This window comes from Pseudomyrmex gracilis, unplaced genomic scaffold (genome assembly GCF_002006095.1).
Source record: "Pseudomyrmex gracilis isolate BER0280 unplaced genomic scaffold, ASM200609v1 scaffold_72, whole genome shotgun sequence".
NCBI lineage: Eukaryota > Metazoa > Arthropoda > Insecta > Hymenoptera > Formicidae > Pseudomyrmex > Pseudomyrmex gracilis.
Window position 1 is genome coordinate 351,853 of NW_018020656.1, and position 17,574 is coordinate 369,426.

Below are 17,574 nucleotides of genomic sequence, written 5' to 3' on the forward strand. Positions count from 1 at the left end.
CATAAATATATTATATATGTATCATCGTACGATCGTATTTGTACTTATCTTTTTTTTTTTTTTTTTTTTCGTGTGGATGGAGTTTTTTGAGAATCGTCGCAACGCTTTTGAAAACAAAGTTCTCTTAATAAGGAATTGAATTCTATGGATCATGTTAGACAAAAACGTCGCGTGCGTACACCCAGAAGAGGATAAGACAACGACTGGCCCTTCAGCTGAGCCGTGACCTGCAAGAGATAAGCCTTGCCGGGCTGCAGCCTCCTCAAGGTGAAGGGAAGCGCTCTGTCTTTCGGCGGACTTCGCTTCTCCTCGCAGACCTCGAACGTGTACTCGGACCGTCTGCGCCGATGGAGACCGCACTGATCCGGAACGGTCGTGACGCTTGCCAGGGACGACGAACTCCGAAGCTCCTTTACGAGGATGCAATACTTGGCGGCCCCTGCCGGCTCCACGCCTATCGTTACCTCGTGGCAGGTCCTCAGAGATCGGTACTCCCGCGGTGTACTTCTCGACGGTATCTGTGACAGCGCGTGTAACATAAAATGAAGTATAGAATTTCTCCCGATGCTCGTTTGTACACAGGAAAGATCACTTTGGTTACATACTTGCGGGTAAATCGTGGATGATTCTTGCGTCGCTAGCACTTTTATGGTGGATACTCGAACCAGCTCCTGCGGTGTGGTCGATATACGCAACGTGTACATTTTGCCGGAAGGTAGAGGGGGCACACGCAATGAGGCATATCCTACCACCTCTTTTTCCTGCCGATCATACGAAACGCTCATATATATACGCTATCTATATTGTATATCGTTGTAAAACCATTTCTCCATTTTATAATCGTGTCTTCGTGAATTTTTAATAACTGAGACTATTTGCTCAACAACGTTTGAACAAATTATATACGTAATAAATTGAATAAATCACATGTAATTTATTAAATAATTTAAGAACAAACGCGGCAAAACACGGAAAACAAATGTTTGCTTATTACACGGCTTAGCAAAAAAAAAAAAAAATAATAAAATACATTTACTAAGCCTGCAGAATTTTTCTTGCTGATCACGTAAAAACTAATCTTCTCGCTGTTTCAGCGAAACTTGTTTATCCACAAGAATAATTGTAATAAGTTTACATTTAATTATTTTTTGCCGACTTCTGTTTACCCGCGTTACTCCTGGTCCGCTTAATTTCGCCTTCACGATACCTCCGCCACAGGGAAGTACGTGAAAGGTGCTCGTAGTATTGTCCGGCGGACGATAACGAAAATTGACGAAGCCGTCTGTCTTCCGTAGATTGGCTACGGTGTAGCGACCGGTTCGCAGTATCAGCTCTGGGGTTTTTCTGAACCTGATAGCGTCGGTGGCAACCCGATTCGAAACGTTGTTCCGTGTGTTTACCTGTCGGATCAGCACACGATGTTTCTCTTATTTATACAGACTTGGCGAAATAAATGAAACGATTGCGATTGTACCATAGCAAGTGTAAATAAATATTTCACTGCAGAGAACATAAGTGGTCGATCTTGGATCGACTTCGTGCGGTTTTACAAACGTTCGATTTTAATTAAACGTGACGTGAGATAAAGAAAACACCGACCACATATAGAGTGAAGTTGTACGTAGTGTCGTATCTCATTCTGTGAAGCGTCAGCTTGGTCTGCCGCACGCAATGTAACCCTTCTGGAATACTGCGATGATGATGTTCCTTCGACGAGGAGGAGCCGGTTCTCGTCAGACGCGGATGAGCTTTCAGCACGTTTCGAGCGGCGCAGAGCGTCGACGGATGCGGCTGCGAGCCCGAGGTGACGGCCAAACAGTAGTTCGAGAGATGTGGATCCACCGGGCTGGAAAAATCAACGTTTTTCCCTTCTCTTCGAGATGCGCATTAAATTTATAAAAAAACGTTACGCGCGAGAAAATCTCAAATTCTCCTATTGTTGTTCGTCGCTAAAGACAGAGTTCTTTGAATTTATCTTATAATCGAGAAACGCGCGCGGCCAAGAGAATTATGTACCTTTTGCTCCAGGATATCGTCAGTCGCCGCTTGCTTCGTCGCTGCTGAAACCTCAGCGAACGGTACCTATACTCCTCGTTCGCGTACATAGCCGGCACGTGGTCCAGAGCGCTAGACGTCGCGTAAAGAAGCACCGTGCCGGGCGGACGTTCCGCCGAATCGTCGTTGCTCGTCGTCAGCTCCAACGACTTGATCTCGAACCAGTAGAGACCGGCTCGCGTCTTTGGTATCGTGAAATTTTGGTCCTCCGCGCCCTCGTACGAGAACAGAGGAGAACCCGGTTTCAGAGTCTTCACAGGCCATCGTGTTGTTTGCGCTAATCATTTCATTTAACACGACGTGAATAAATAAAAGCACTCGGAGGACACACCTCGTTAACTCGAACCTCGTTTCGCGACGCGAAAACCTCCAAACAAATCTCGAAACATAAACCGGAAACCTCTTCAATTCGAATTAATTTTTCGTTTCCGAATTTTGAGATTCGAGTTAGCGAGGTTTGACCGTGCAAAGAAATCGTGTTTGTATATTAAAAAAAATATATATAAAAAACGCTAATGAACATATTCTATGAAATGGTAAAAACATGTTAATCTCTCCGAACATCATAGAGAAATAACGAGAATTTTTCACGTACACTTTATCCCGTCGACTTCCTGATCGTTTTCGGGCGGCGCCACGTAACTGACCGTCCAAGATATCGGACCGCTACACGGGCTAACGAGTAACGTGAGAGGTGGTCCTTCCCGTGGACTCAAATAATAGAACCTGTAAGAATTTCATCTGCATCCAGTTTGGTATTGATGTTCGCAGCACGTTGAACGTATGCAAAACTCATCAAATTGGAATATAACGGTATAAAAATGTAATTTCGATCGTTTTTAATTTTTAATAATTGCGTTTTTTTTTTTTTTTTTTTTTTTTTTTTTAACACGGAGTCGAGAGTGTGTAAGTTTTTGCGCGATAACGATTTTGTATCACTTCCGACACGTTGCATTTCTCAACGGAATGTTGGAAAAAAACCGCGTCCGTCATAAAACTCCAATTAAGCGCCGATTTATCGTTTTAACCCGATACGCTCGCGCAAGCCTCTCGTTATCATAATCGCCATCGATCGGCAACGTTAATCCGACGAGGAACACCGCATCATGCGGCGGATGCGGCATATCATAATCGACATAATTGCCTTGTAGTTGCAACAGTCTCGAAGTCACGCAACACATATACATGCAAGCGCACGTGTATCGAATTGAGCGCGCCGTTATATTTAGTCACAATGTTTGATCAAACTGATACAATTTGTTTTTCTCTTCCACCCCTTTCCTTTCTCTCTCTCTTTCTCTCTGTCTCTGTATCTATCTCTTTCCTTTTTCTCTTTCTCACTCTCCGAAGATTACACCGGTTAACTTTACGCCTCAACAAGATTGCTCATCCTGTACCGGCTCCGTTCTCCGTTGTACCCTCTGTTGGAGGCGTGCTTTTTTTCTTTTCTTTTCGACAACGCGCGCGGTTCAACCCGTTAGCTTCCGAGCGTCGCCGCCATCGTCGTGTCGTCGTTCTCGAGGAACGTCGAGACGTTCGTCGTCGTCGTCGTCGTCGTCGTCGTACAGCCTGCAGTCGCCACACGTGCACCTCTCGTTCGCGTCTGGCGGTGAGACAGCTATTGTAAAATTAGCGTCACAGCACAATGCCGGCGTCGCGGCGTCTGGGGTCGCGTAGCCGCGACCCCCGTGATCTAAATCCGGCATCGCGCGCGGAGAGTCGTCCTGAACGTGAAAGAGAAAAAGAGGGAGAGGCGGGAAGAGCCCCGAATTGATCCTGTTGGTACGTCTGTTCTCTCTACTTCGTTTTCTTTTTCCTCACTTTTTCTCGTGTCACGAGTCTGCCGCAAGTTTCGTGGAAAGTCGCGACCGAGATAGGGTAGGGGCGCTTTGCGGCGCGTGGCGTTGCTCATCCTTCTTCCTCCTGAGGCCCGAAGACAAGAGCAAGGAGAGCAACTCTGCGGAAGGTGCGACTCGACTCCAAAAAAAAAAAAAAAAAAATAATAATAATAATATTTTAACGCGTACGGCTTNAATATTTTAACGCGTACGGCTTGAAACTAATTTTTGTTAAATATTATAAAATTTCTATTTATATATTTTTTGTTACAGAACATTAACGTGTGTTGTAGAACGAGAAAAAGTATTTCTCGTAATAACATTGGGATGCGATAAAATAATATTGACTCAAAAATTATAGTCTGTTTTTTTTTTTTTAACACATACAATGTAACAAGAAAATTCGCGCCACGTGTGATGTCAACGATATAGGAAGTGTCACGGTCTTCGCGCATTTGCATGTGTGCAAAGGTATTCAAAGTATGAGAATCGAGGAAGTGAGAAACGTTTATTCACGATTGTTGCCCTCGAAATTTGGCAAACGTAATCTCACATTGTTGAAAGAGTATTCGCTGTGCGCACGCACCACCGTATGCATATATGAATTATATTAAACTTAAATATGTGCGTGTGTGTACGCGCGAAAGAGATATTGTCTCGCAGAAGATTCGCATCCGGTCGCGATAAATATCAAAATTTGTAAAACCGAAAATTACACATGTAATTCTGTGTGTTTCTAGACTTTAGCCAGACTTTCGTGGAAACCATCTGATAGGAGAACTTTATGACGCGTAGCGTCGCGTCGCGACGGGCCATTAGACGCCGGGTGTATATATTGTAAGGGTGCAAAGGAGCATGAAGACAATAACGCGAAGCGGCCAAATTTTATCATTTCTCTCGATCGTGCGTTCAACAATCGATAACGCGCAACTTTTGTCCTCTCTTTGCACAATCAACACAATTTATCTCCTCAACAATATTTAATTATTTGCAATGTTTACACACGTAAACGCGAAGCTAAATAATTTTTCTTTTCCTCGACAATCGAAACAATTATCGGAGTAAATAAAAAAAATGTAAGAAAATTGTTATAAAACGATAATTAAAAAACGATTTGTTTCTGGAGCTGTAAAAAATGTCAAAGAAATGAGCAACTTGCGACAGCTTTTTCACGTATAAATTGTCGCAACGGCCTTCTCTCGTCTGGCATTTCCTATACGGTGTGGCGTCGACAATGTTTATCTCGCTGTATTCATTGCGAGTGAACAAAAGCATCGGCTGTAACCCTTTATACCGCCACGTGATATTGGTCGAATGTATCGAATCGCACGCGTACACAAAATGTGCATCGAATTACGTACACAAGCGTACACGCTGTGGTTGACGAAACGCGGCAAACGGGGTGTGCGTGACGTTGCTGTAAACTTCGTGGTTCTCCCGTCGTGTGTAGCGAGCAAACAATTTACGCACTCAAAAATAGTTGTTTAAATATTTCGCTCCGGCTAAAGACAGAGAGAGAAAAAGAGAGAGAGAGAGAAAGAGAGAGAAAGGAATACGCACACGCAGCTTGCGTGGCTATAATTGCGCGTGCTAATTTTGCCGGATGAAATTTATCGAAAAGCAAGACGCGGATTATTAGATTTTAAACAACCGTTGGTTGTTGTGTATAAAATATTTTCGCAAGAGCGCAGCAGCATTTAACAAGTAAGTTCTAATTGTCACAAAGAGTTGAGAAAATAGACAAAAAAAAAAAAAAAAAAAAAAAAAAAAACTATGTACGAGTCTGCAAATTATTACGCGCAAATGAGATACGCAAAAAAAGTCGGAGAAATGTGCCGAACAGTTAGTTATATTTAGAAGAGCGTGCAACGCGCGAGAAAAAAATTAAAAACGTTAATTATCCGGACTAAACCTGCCGAGTTATTTTCTCGGATAATTAAACGCGGCAAAAGCACGAGGAATCGACACCGCCGCCGCCACAGGCAAATCATAGGGCGGTGTGTATCCGGTCTCTTTTGTTATCCACCGGTTTGATTTCTATTATATCGCGTCGCGTTGATGAAAGAATCTTAGGACATATAACAACAACGTAATGCAATAACATTCTAGTAAATACTCACTGAGACACGTTACCGGGTCTGATGGTCGCCGGTATCTGGTACTCGGGATGCAACACGCCGGTCCGGTTAAATTCCTGGACGCGGGTCGGTCTGTCGGTGCCGAACGGACTGCCTATCGTCTGATACGGTTGCTGCTGCTGCTGCTGCTGATGATGATGATGCGGCGACTGCAGCTGCAACTGTTGCAACTGCTCCAATTGTTGTTGTCTGTCGCAGAACGGACAAGCGGCGCGGCCACGCACAATCGACGCGAGTATCGCCATCAGGATGATGATCGTGACGCGCGACATGATCGGTGCTGCAATGGTACCTCTCGGTTTTCTCCGCGGATGACGCCCGGCGACGACGACGGCGACGACGACGGTGACAGCGACGTCCGTCGTCCAGTGGCGAAGGAGTTCGACTGTGTGCCGAACGAGCGAACGAGCGAACTGCCGCCACCGCCACCGCTGCCGCCATCGCCCGCCCGTCGCCGCTTGGGAAACCACGCCGACGAAGTAACCCCTCTCGTTTTCTCTAATCGGATGACTTCGCGTTCGTCCCCCGTATTTTGGGAGAAACCCTCCTTCTCGCTCTCTCTCTCTCTTTCTCTCTCTCTCTCTCTCTCTCTTTCTATCTCTCATTCGCGCGCTCTTCCTCTCGCTCGCGCATTTTCTCTCGTCTCTCTATCCGCTCCTTTTATCCGCACCGCGTTCCCTCGTCTTGTTCCATCCGACCTCGTAAAACGAGGACTTGTTACCCTTTCGCCATTTTACGGTTTACATAATATGTGCGCTCGAGGTGGTTTCCGCCTCTCCGCGCTCCTCTGCGATTGCGTGCCACCCTCCCCAATCTCGGAAAACTCACATGTGAACTTGATGACATCAATATTCGTTCTCGTTAAGTGTAGTCTTAATGTTCGCGATTATTCGAATCTTTGTCCCGTTGTTCGCGGACGCTCTATGGCTTCCGAAGGGTAAAATCAAACAAGAGAGAGAGAAAGAGAGAGAGAGAGAGAGAGAGAGAGACGCGCGATAATCGCTATCTGGATCGAGTTTGCGAAATTCGCACTTTCCACCCACGCCACACGGACAACGATCTTCTTCCGATGAGAAAGAAGGCGATTGTCGGCTCTGTATGGCGGTGGGTATCGGCTGGTTAAGGTAAAACAAGGTGGACGAACTAGAGGGGGACCCCCGGTGATGCGGCGCGGTGTGGCGCGGTGTGTGCGAACGGCCTTCCTGTATCAACGGGGCGCGAGGAAAGAAGGAGCCGATATGAGACGCGAAGAGATCTTGCATAGAGGGAAGTTATATACGGCGCGCTGTATCATGGACCAACCATGGGACGATGATGACAGCAGGTCTGGCGAGTGGCAGGCCAATAAATCATGGCCTGCGGTGTGGGAACCTCTGCCTACGTGCATGCTACGTGCGTATGGGCGTACGCCATCGGTAAAACCTTTACTCCCGTGCGGGCTCCGATCGCGCGGGGTTGTGTGGTCCATGTGCCGATATACGCACACTGTATACGCACGTATACGCGTGGGACGCGCGCGCGCGCGCGCGCGTGTACCACGTGCTCGTCTCTCGTTCGATCTTCAGATGAAGTACACATGGTTGCGCGCGCGGGGCCGTGTGTACGTGTGTGCGGCGAAGCATCGTTATGCATACATCGCGTTATATTGTTGCGTTGTGGAAGCCAATTCGCCGCGATGAGTGACGGTCCGACTTCATGAAGTTGGGCCTTTTTTGGCAGTCATTTTTGTCGGGGCTCGGAACCCGGGACCGCGGGACGCCGCGCGCTTCGCCGAGGAGGCGTGCGATGCCTCGCTTCATACACAAACGACTCGCTTCCAAAAACGGCGTTGCTTATCGATGTTAAAAAGAGAGAGAGAGAAAAAAAAAATAGACGAGAGAGAAGAAAGATTTTCTCTTATTTCTCTTGTAGAGCCAAGGGTCAATAGGCAATCGGTACCTGTCACCTCGAGTTAATAAAACGTTTTCTCTCGTCTCTTTCTCTCTTTCTCTTTTTCTCTCTCTTTCTCTTTCACAAACGTTCCCTTGATATGCACATTGTTGTCCTTAGAATGTTACTCTACAAGATATTTTCTTTCTCTTTTATTGTCAATTCATCTTCAATGACATCGTTAACCAGAATTTTTACAACTTTTTGAAGATTAAAACCAATTGTGGCTTCGTACTTTGAAAGTTGTCAAGATTGCATACACTCTATTTTCCGTTAACTGTGCGATTTTGTTCATCGTTGTTGACTTGGACGAAAGAGAGCCAATTGAACGCTCATAAAGGACCCGGAGATAGAGCCTGCGAGACTGACGCTCGTATACATCGACCGAATTCTCTCAGCCTCTGTGAAAGAGAAAGAGGGCGGGGCCCTTGCATAAATTTCCATCGAATGCATGGTACTACGAGTGGACCGCTAGTCGAGTCAGTGTCAAATAAAAAATATGTTTACGAGCAAAAATGTCGGGCATTACGCCAGGCATGTTCTTACGCGACCGTTATTGTTTTAAACATCTCTCAAAATGTAAAATCAATATTTTTGACACACGGCACGCAATATTTTGCTTAAAAAATTGCACAAAGTAAAAAAAGTATTATATTATAAAATTTATATTATATAATTATTCTATAGGTTTCATGTATATATGTATATGTATTGTAACAAAATATATATGCGATTATCGCAACACGATCAAAACACGCTCTTCACGCCGCAGCTACAGAAAATCAAACCTGACGTAGTAGGCCAGAAAATAGTGAAATACGAGACTTCTAACCGCAAAACGAGAGACAAAGATCGTGGCTAATGCTGTCGTGCGAAATTTCTAAATTTAACAGTGTCTGGAAACATCTTACACGTGCTTTCCGAGAGCAACGGCAAAATTGATTAATCGATCGAGCTTGTTGAAAAAAAAATATATATATATAAAATGTTTTATTCGAACAATGTTCGCATCTTGATGAAAAAAAAAAAAAAATCAATTCCGCAGAAATAAAAATATCACCGCGAAATTTATTGTTCGCGGAATACAAAAATGTAAATTTTACAAATTTATGTGGAAATTTTATAGTCTTCATTGTGAAACGCGGGAGTTGCGTCATTTAATCGGTGCTATTGTTCCTCCATAAAGATATTATCGCGCCTACATTTTTCTCTCAGCTTTATTCACACACGCGCATAACTCCGAGGAATACACGTATGTATTTTTCGCCTCATCGCTCGATTAGAGGAGCCTCGAAGGTCGGCTTCGATGATCCACCTGTGTATCGTCTAACTTGCTCGAATAGCTCTCCCCGTCTTCTTCCATCCCTTCTGTTCTGTGCAGCGTGAAGACCTATTCCGCTTTAGGTATTCACCACCTTCATAATACCGACTCTATTGATGCGAAGGACCTGCCGACACCTTCCAAGTGTTACACGTGTTCCAAGGTATCAGGTGTCGCACGGGCAACTTTAGATCTTGTTTACACGTTCGTTTGTATTACGCGTATAGCGAATTATGCGATATATATATATATATATACACGTGTACGTGCGAAGTTTGAAAATGCAGCGATGTTTTGTAAATAAAATATATAAAACATTTCCAAAAAAAATATATATTCAATTTTCATCTGTCAAGCGTGTAAACACGCGTGTCACAAGTTGCAATTTACAGACGCTAAGTAAAAAGTTAAATAACGACGTAAAGAAAGGAAACCAACAAAAAAAAAAAAAACCATAAAGAAAACAACAAAGCTGAGTACGCCGACACCTTCTTTCTCAGACCAGATACGGCATATTTGCCGTCTGTGGGAGTTTACTTGTCGTATATCGCGCGCGGCATGCACATGTATTTATAGGTATCTTCAAAATAGTTCGAGAGCCAAAGTGTTGCAAAGACCGTAGAAATTCAAGCGAATATACACGCGCGCGTGATATGTCACATCGTTCCCTTGTGCGTTTCGTCCTCCTCTTGCAACGATGTTCAAGTACATCCTCCTCCGTTTCTGGCGGTCAACAACAATTTTCTCGCGACTACTCAATTAACGTTTTTCTTTTCTCCATCTCTAATTGTCACTGATGAAATATCAATCGTACACAATTTGCGTTATTTATTGTGTTTACTATTTTTCGTTATTGCCAATATTGTTCCCGCGAGAGAGCGCGTAAAGTGCTCGCTCACAGTTTCGAGCAATGTATCATTCAGAAGCGGGTCAGAGGAGAGAATGGAAAAAGACAGAAAAAGAGAGAGCAAGAGAGAGAAACAGAGAGAGAAAGGAGAAAGGGCATGTATGCATGTAACACTGTCAACACACAATGCATACCGGAGCCCGCGCGTCTCTCCCTCCCGGAATACCGATCTTTCGGTTCACAACCGACGTATTACTTATTTATTAGGACCGTACCCGGGTGGTCCGCGACATGACAGAATCGATTACGCGAATTCGCGGAACCGGCCTTCCTGGGCTAAAGCCCCTTCGGAATTATGCTTCCACTCCTTCAGATTCAGTCTCCCCAGCTTCGGTCTCTCTCTCTCTCTCTCTCTTTCTTTTTCTCTTTCTCCCTCATTCCTCATCTCTCTCGCTTATCTCTTTTAATCCTATTTTCTCTCTTCCTCCCTCTCATCTCCTCTATTTCGTGCCTTTCCTTCGTCCTTCTTATGCACCCTCTTCTCCCGTTCTTCCTGCTTTTCGGCTCTCCTCCCTCGAAGCGCGTCCAGAGGCGCTCTCGTTTCTATCGCGTCGTCAAACTCTCCTCTTTTTCCCCTCCCCTCCTCTTCTCTGTGCCTTTGCCCTTCAGCTTATTATATAATCAGAATAACAATAATTTGCTACGAAACTGCTTCGACTGCTCATCAATTTGAGTGACAGCTGGTTACCCGCGGCTATGCGTAGGCATCGGGCCACTTAGCGACTCATCGACCGAGCGGGGTTCCGGGGGCGGCGAGTGAACGAAGCAGTTTCGGGTTTACCTCCGCGCATTTACCGGAGATTCAATTAGCAATCCAGTTAGGATCGTCACGGATCGAGTATTTCAAAGTTAATTAAATGATATTTAAAAATAATGATGACACACGTATTCAACCCCAGACACACTGGGGTCTGTGAGACTCTCCCACCAAAAATAAAATGTAAAATGTTTTCTTCAGACTGAAAAGAAATTGATCTTTTTTAACGCATGTTTTTCGCTACTTATCGTGAAACTAGGATTAATTTAAGCGCATGGACGTAACGTTTAGTTAAAAAAACACAAACAATTAATTACAATACGATAGTTTTCTCGAGCGCTACAACGAAGAGACTGACTGAGGTCACTCTCCCAGATAGTGTCTATTTAAATTAACGACAAAAAACAACGAGACACCAAAGTTTTTAGCGCACGTATCGCAGAATGTACGGGGGGTTTGAGAAAAGAAAATAAGACGAGCGTTGCAATTGTATGTACAGATTTTTATTAGGGTTTTAGAGTGAATATGATTGGATTGTGTTTTTTTTTCCATACGGGTGTATCTGTGTGTGTGTGTGTGTGTGTGTGTTTGTGTGAGTAATTCGCGTGTACAATGTTAGTCCGAAGAATGAACGTGGGGTTTAGGTAGCTAGCCTCGTCCTAGCCTCGTGTTGCGCATTCACACCACAATAATTATTCACATAAAATCATGGTTTTTTTTTGTGTGTTTTGCTTTGTAGTCTCTCCGTTAAATATTCTCACCTAATTTAATTACGCAATAATTCGATTAATCAATAAATCTGTAATAATAAATCCGTATAAACGTTGAGTTGTGTGCGTGAGTGAACTAGTGGTGCCGGAACCTGTCGTAGGTCCGGCTAGGAAGTCTCTGTAGTAACCAGCGGTAAAACGTATCACAAGTTCTGTAGCATCCATTTATTCATTATCGGCAACGGGTGTTGGAGGCGCGAGAAAATACGGCATTTATATATATATATATGTTAAATGTCAATGCGTTCCGCGTCTATATCGAGATACTACTTCGTTCTTTCTCAATTCTTTCTTTTTGTTTTACGAGAAGAGAATCCTCTCGTAACGGCTTGATCGCGAGGTCAAGCTTCCTTATTTTTTTCCTCTTGTTCTCTCGGTTTACCCGTTTATTTTCTATAATTATAAACGCGATTTATACAGTCAAACCTCGATAACTCGAATCTCTATAACTCGAAAACCTCTATAGAACGAAAATTTTAGCTCTATAGAACGACGATTTTAGCTCTTCCCTTGAGATGCGAGTTATCGAGGTTCGACTGTACTTCTGAAATTAACTTTCTAAAATGAACAAAGTCGTTAATCAATTATATAGCAAAAAATCTTCTCGCTCTGTAGGAGAAAGAGAAAACGTCTTGACGCGCGTACAAAAGCGACGACGCGCGCTGTTCAAAACCGGTAGTGAAATATCAACAAACCGTCCCGTCGATTGTGTGAGAGATAACGCCGATCTAACACAGTCGTGTGATATTGCGATTTACACATCGTCGAGCCTCCAACACTCGGAAGTATTGTAGTTTATAGCGTGACGCAGTGCGCGTCGCGGCGTCTTAATCGTTTCGCTATTCCCACCCTATAAATAGATAGGACGCGCCGGCTACCACCGCAAGCGCGCTCTGCGCTTAGGTAATCTCGTTCTCTCTTTTTTTTTTTTATTGTATATCAAACTTTATAAACTGTAATACAATATGTAAACCTGTAAAAAATATACTGAGTGGCGACGGCTCTGTATAATATAATAAGTAGTTATTATAATTGTTTATGGTACAGTTGTAATTAGTATAAATATATCGTTATATATTATAATTTGCTTGCTGCGCTTTCGCTCTATAACTGAGATCTCTCCTCCCCCCCCTCCCCCTTTCCCTGTTTCTCTCCTCCCATTTTTTTCTCACACATGCGTTATCGTTACACAGCTTCAGTTATAGTTTTATCACGCTATTCTATTCTTTCTCTTTTCCACACAATTTCCCATTACACTTTCCTGTCTCTCTTTCTTTCTTTCTTTCTCTCTCTCTCTCTTTCGCGCGCACACACACACTCTCTTTCTCTCTCTCCCAGTCTCTCAGTCTTTTTTTCGCTTACTTCTACTTCGTCGTACGGTAAAATACGTCCATCGGTATCTACATATTCCACTTCTTACGAGATATATATATATGTAAAACGATATACATATATATATATATATACATACATACATATATATATATATATATATATATATATATATATATATATATATATACACGAGTATAGTTGTGAGTACAAGTGCGTCGCTCTTTACGTCGGTTATACCACGCTTTTCGGGAGACGGCTTTAGCTAAAAGCGTGCTCTCGACGCGTTAATTCGCGTATGACAGACGCTTTTACTTAAGCAAAAGCTTTAAAAGCGAGATAAGAATACGTTCTTTGTTCTTTCTTATCCGTTCTCCCTCGTCTCAAACGCGTCTCGGAAATTGTGGAATTATCAAAATTATATCACACAATCGCAACGCGTTTATTAATGAAAAAACGAATTTCTTACGAATTCGCACGTAAAAGATGCGTGACGAACGCTCGACAAATTCTGAAATTACGCGCAAAAACAGATCGGTATAGAAATGATTGCAATAAATAAAAACTGCAAGAAAAGTGTTCACACAAAATTCTTTCTCTATAAACATACTAATTAAATCCAGTTTAAAAATATATATGTATACAGAAGAAAATTGAACTTAAACTTGTTATAATCGATTTCAGAGAACTTGTTAACCACGCAACTGATGGAAAAGTCAGGACGAGAATAATCAGAACGTCGATAAACAATTGCGCGAGTGTAAGAGAACACTGATGGTGTACTTTACCGTATCCCGAAATAACACAACTTCTTTCTCCCTCCCTCTCTCTCTCTCTCTATCTCTCTCTTTTTCTCTCTTTCTCTCTCATCGTACGTTCATTCATTCTCACTTGTTCGTACGGTATTTTATCATGCGCTCGAGGCGAGGCTAGGGCGATTTAGGAACTACGTGACAGCACAACCGATGCAAGTAACTATTTCATCTGTTTCGTTTTCGGTTTTTGTTTGTTTTTTTTTTTATATTACAATATAATGAAAATTCTTGATGAAAGTTGGAACGTCGATTTCTGCGTCGGCGACGACATCAGTAATGATATATCCAACGCATAATAAAAAAGCATAATTAACGCGAGAGGAAAAAAATCTCATCTCATTTCCTCTTCGGTAACTGCGGAAGGCGTCGACGCGATCTCGCTGCATCAAAACGCCAGTTCCCGTCGGATGATTGAAACCGCGCGGTGCTGAGCACAGTGCCGATTTGAAAATGTTGGCGATTTTTGGCGCAAAAAATGGCATAGAGTCACATAAACCAATAATGATCAAAAATCAATCGAATTCTGATTTGAATTTCACTTAAAAATGTAAACGTTTACTTGTCCGTATCGAAAAGAGATTAAACTTCGCGTGTGTGAAACTTTCCAAGTGCCCGCTAGCCAGTAAAATCACCAAAAGTACGCGCTAAAGGCCGCAATCAAATTCTCGTACGAGCTATCGGTAACAAGTACCGTCGGTTGATAAAGAATCCAAGGGATTCCCCGGGACTATACGTTTCACCGCCATCTTTCGACAACTGCGCGCACCATAAACGCTGGAATTCTCGTTCAAGTTACATTCGGCGGGAACATCTCCGCGCGATCATCAGAATTGAATCCGAGTTCAGTCAAAAGTCGCATATAATGCACAATTTCTGACTAAACTCGATTTCAGCTTTAGCGTCGGATGTTGATGATAAGACAACGTATACATATATAATCGCAATCGCGACATACAGAAATCGCACGTTCTGACATATTTCGCCTACTTCGTCTCGTTTGACGTTTTTTTTTTTTTTTTTTATTCTCGCCTTTTCTTATGCTTACTCAGATCAGAGGTTAGAGTCCAAAGAACAATCCTCGCGCGACGCACAATTATCGATAAATATACGTATATGTATAATATATATAAGTATGTATATATATATCTATATATATATTACGCATAAATAATCGACAGCGCGTTTATCTCTGATCTTATTTACAATTGTAGATTACACAAAATTAAAAATATCTCGCGGAGGGGCGCAACTCCTTATGTTTTTTCATTATCTTTCTTTCTCTCTCTCTCTTCTTTACTTCTCTCATTCTCTCTATTCTTTTCATTCCATTATTCTTACTCTCTCTCTCTCTCTCTCTCTCTCTCTCTCTCTCTCTTTTGCTTTCTCTCTCTTTTTTCTACCACTTTCTTTTATAGGCAACAAGTAAAATTAATCCTATATACCTCCGTTTTTTTTTTTCAGTTAATCATTAAAAACTGTATTACAGTCGTCTTCGTATAATAGGAACTTAAAATTGGTGACTCTGATTAACATGATTAATTAGAGCATCCCAGAAAAATGAAATATATATATTTCGCCATATTTGTCAGTTGTATTGTGCTGCCTATGTGATAGTCGGGTATGCGGTATCTGATATATGCGAATAAAATTCGCAACGTAATATAGCGTAACACAATACGACGTACGTATGTAAGACTGCGATAAGATTATTGCCGATGTACACAAGTCACAGAGAGCTGGAAATCTGTACAAACAGCAGAAAGTTTCGAAAATTAGTTCGAGTGTTATCGACACGTGAAAATGAACCCGATGATCGACGCACGAATGTGAGGCAAAGAGGATTAACGCTGTCGAGTGTGTGTAGCAACACAATAATAATAATAATAGTAGTATTATATAATTATATAATAATAACGACAATATTTTATTTTAAAAAACTAACAAAGGATAAACTTCCGAAAACCATCCGCGCCGGATTGTGTTGGAAAAAATTTTATGAAAGTACTCAAAATACGATTTTTGCAAAACTACGTTGCAAAACTAACGTGTAACGTCAAACGAAATATGAAAACATCGAAATCCTATAGTTAACGTTGCGCGAACGTTTTTTGTTTCTCCGTTAAATATTTTTCATCGACAAAAATCCTCTCAAGGATATTCAGTTTATACGTCAGTTTAGACGTAAAGAGTATTTTCATTAAATGTTGTAATGTATACGCGTCGAAAGTGCAAGTGGTTTTCGGAAGTTCGGACCTAACGAAAAAACACAACACACAATAAAAAATATCGCGTTTATAAGATCAAGTTTTATGCCCGTTTTTCGCGATTCTACATTTCTCTCACTAGGGGATATATTTTGCAAAATAAAACATGCGCGTTAACAATTTGCAGTAACAATTCTGCGCGACAACATTAATGAGTTAAATTCAACGTGTTTTTTTACACTTTTGCACGACAAAATAATCTCATTTTCGTGGTATCTTCAAAGTAACCAGTCAGTCACGTGTTTATTCACCCTCTGCAATAATGTTTCTTCCTTTCTGTATGCCAATGCATTTTATTTTTTTTCTCCTCTTTCCTTCTTTTCTCTGACGTTTTTTCTTCCCGCTATCTTTTCACACGCACATACATGCACGCAGTCACGCGCGTACATACACACATACACACGCGCATACGTAAAAAGATACTCGTGACCTAACCCACACACAATGAAACGGTGACTTTTCCTCCTTTCCTTTATCTTTTCTCTTTCTTTAAAGCTTCGCGCGTCAATCTCTCGCAAGAAAGGCGAGAGATGATAAACATCGCGATCGGAGGGGGCGAAAATTCTCTTTCATTGTTTCTTTTACTTCTCTAAAGGGGTGTCTACGAACAACGAAACAGGCGCGAGATTTCAGGTATCTAACTAACGAAGAAACTGATCGTTTCTTTTTCCCATTAGCTGTAACATAATACTGAAGTCTGCACATGGTGCCTATCACATATGTCTATATATAATGTACATATATGTACTTCTCGCACGTGCGCACGTGCCCACCACAAATGCACGCACCATAAATATACATGCACTCAGACTTGTAACGTACAAATACGCGCGCGCGCGCGCGCGCGGGCATACGTGTTGAACATACACACAGAGGACAGACATACACATGCACACACTTTCGCATGCACACTCAACAGTCATTGTCTGCGCGATTCGATACAGTTAAGACTCTGTTGATATTTAATTTAATCAACGGAGTGAATAAAAAGTTTTTCGAACCAACGAAGCTGTACCATCGTCCGTTTTGATAGGTATCGCATTCTTTTTTATTCACGATTAAAACAAACGCGCGATCTCTTCTCAATATTTGCAATAAGCATAGCAATAATAGAAATAAAAAAAATAAATAAATCAATAAACTAGCTTTGTTGAATGTATATAAGAATGGTCCAGTGATCGTAGAACAACTGGACAGAAGTTGAATCTTTGGAAAAAAATAAATCGGAAACGTAAAATAAAAGTTTTTCGTACAAAGTTTAGTTTTGAAGAAAATTGATAATATTTGTTATCTGTTATTTCGTAAAATTGACCTTATATGTCATCACAAGTATCTCGATAGCAGTTATTACTTCAACAGATCTTAATTAACTTTAAAAAACGCACTCTTCTGTAATTAATAGAGCAAGTCAAAATTATGAGAGTATTAGTACAATTATGTGTATAAAA

At 42.0% G+C, this 17,574-nt stretch overlaps 1 protein-coding gene across 1 annotated transcript; it reads right to left on the reverse strand.

Annotated features, from left to right (window-relative positions):
• Positions 1-49: 49 nt before the first annotated feature.
• LOC109854731 (protein NDNF) lies at positions 50-6,388 on the reverse strand. The gene is made up of 7 exons (XM_020428144.1): positions 6,014-6,388; positions 2,651-2,781; positions 2,017-2,332; positions 1,600-1,846; positions 1,167-1,400; positions 606-761; positions 50-518 (listed from the first exon to the last, which is right to left on the reverse strand). Exons 1-7 carry the CDS (start codon positions 6,301-6,303, stop codon positions 150-152), a joined length of 1,743 nt encoding a protein of 580 aa, XP_020283733.1. The 5' UTR covers positions 6,304-6,388; the 3' UTR covers positions 50-149.
• Positions 6,389-17,574: the final 11,186 nt, after the last annotated feature.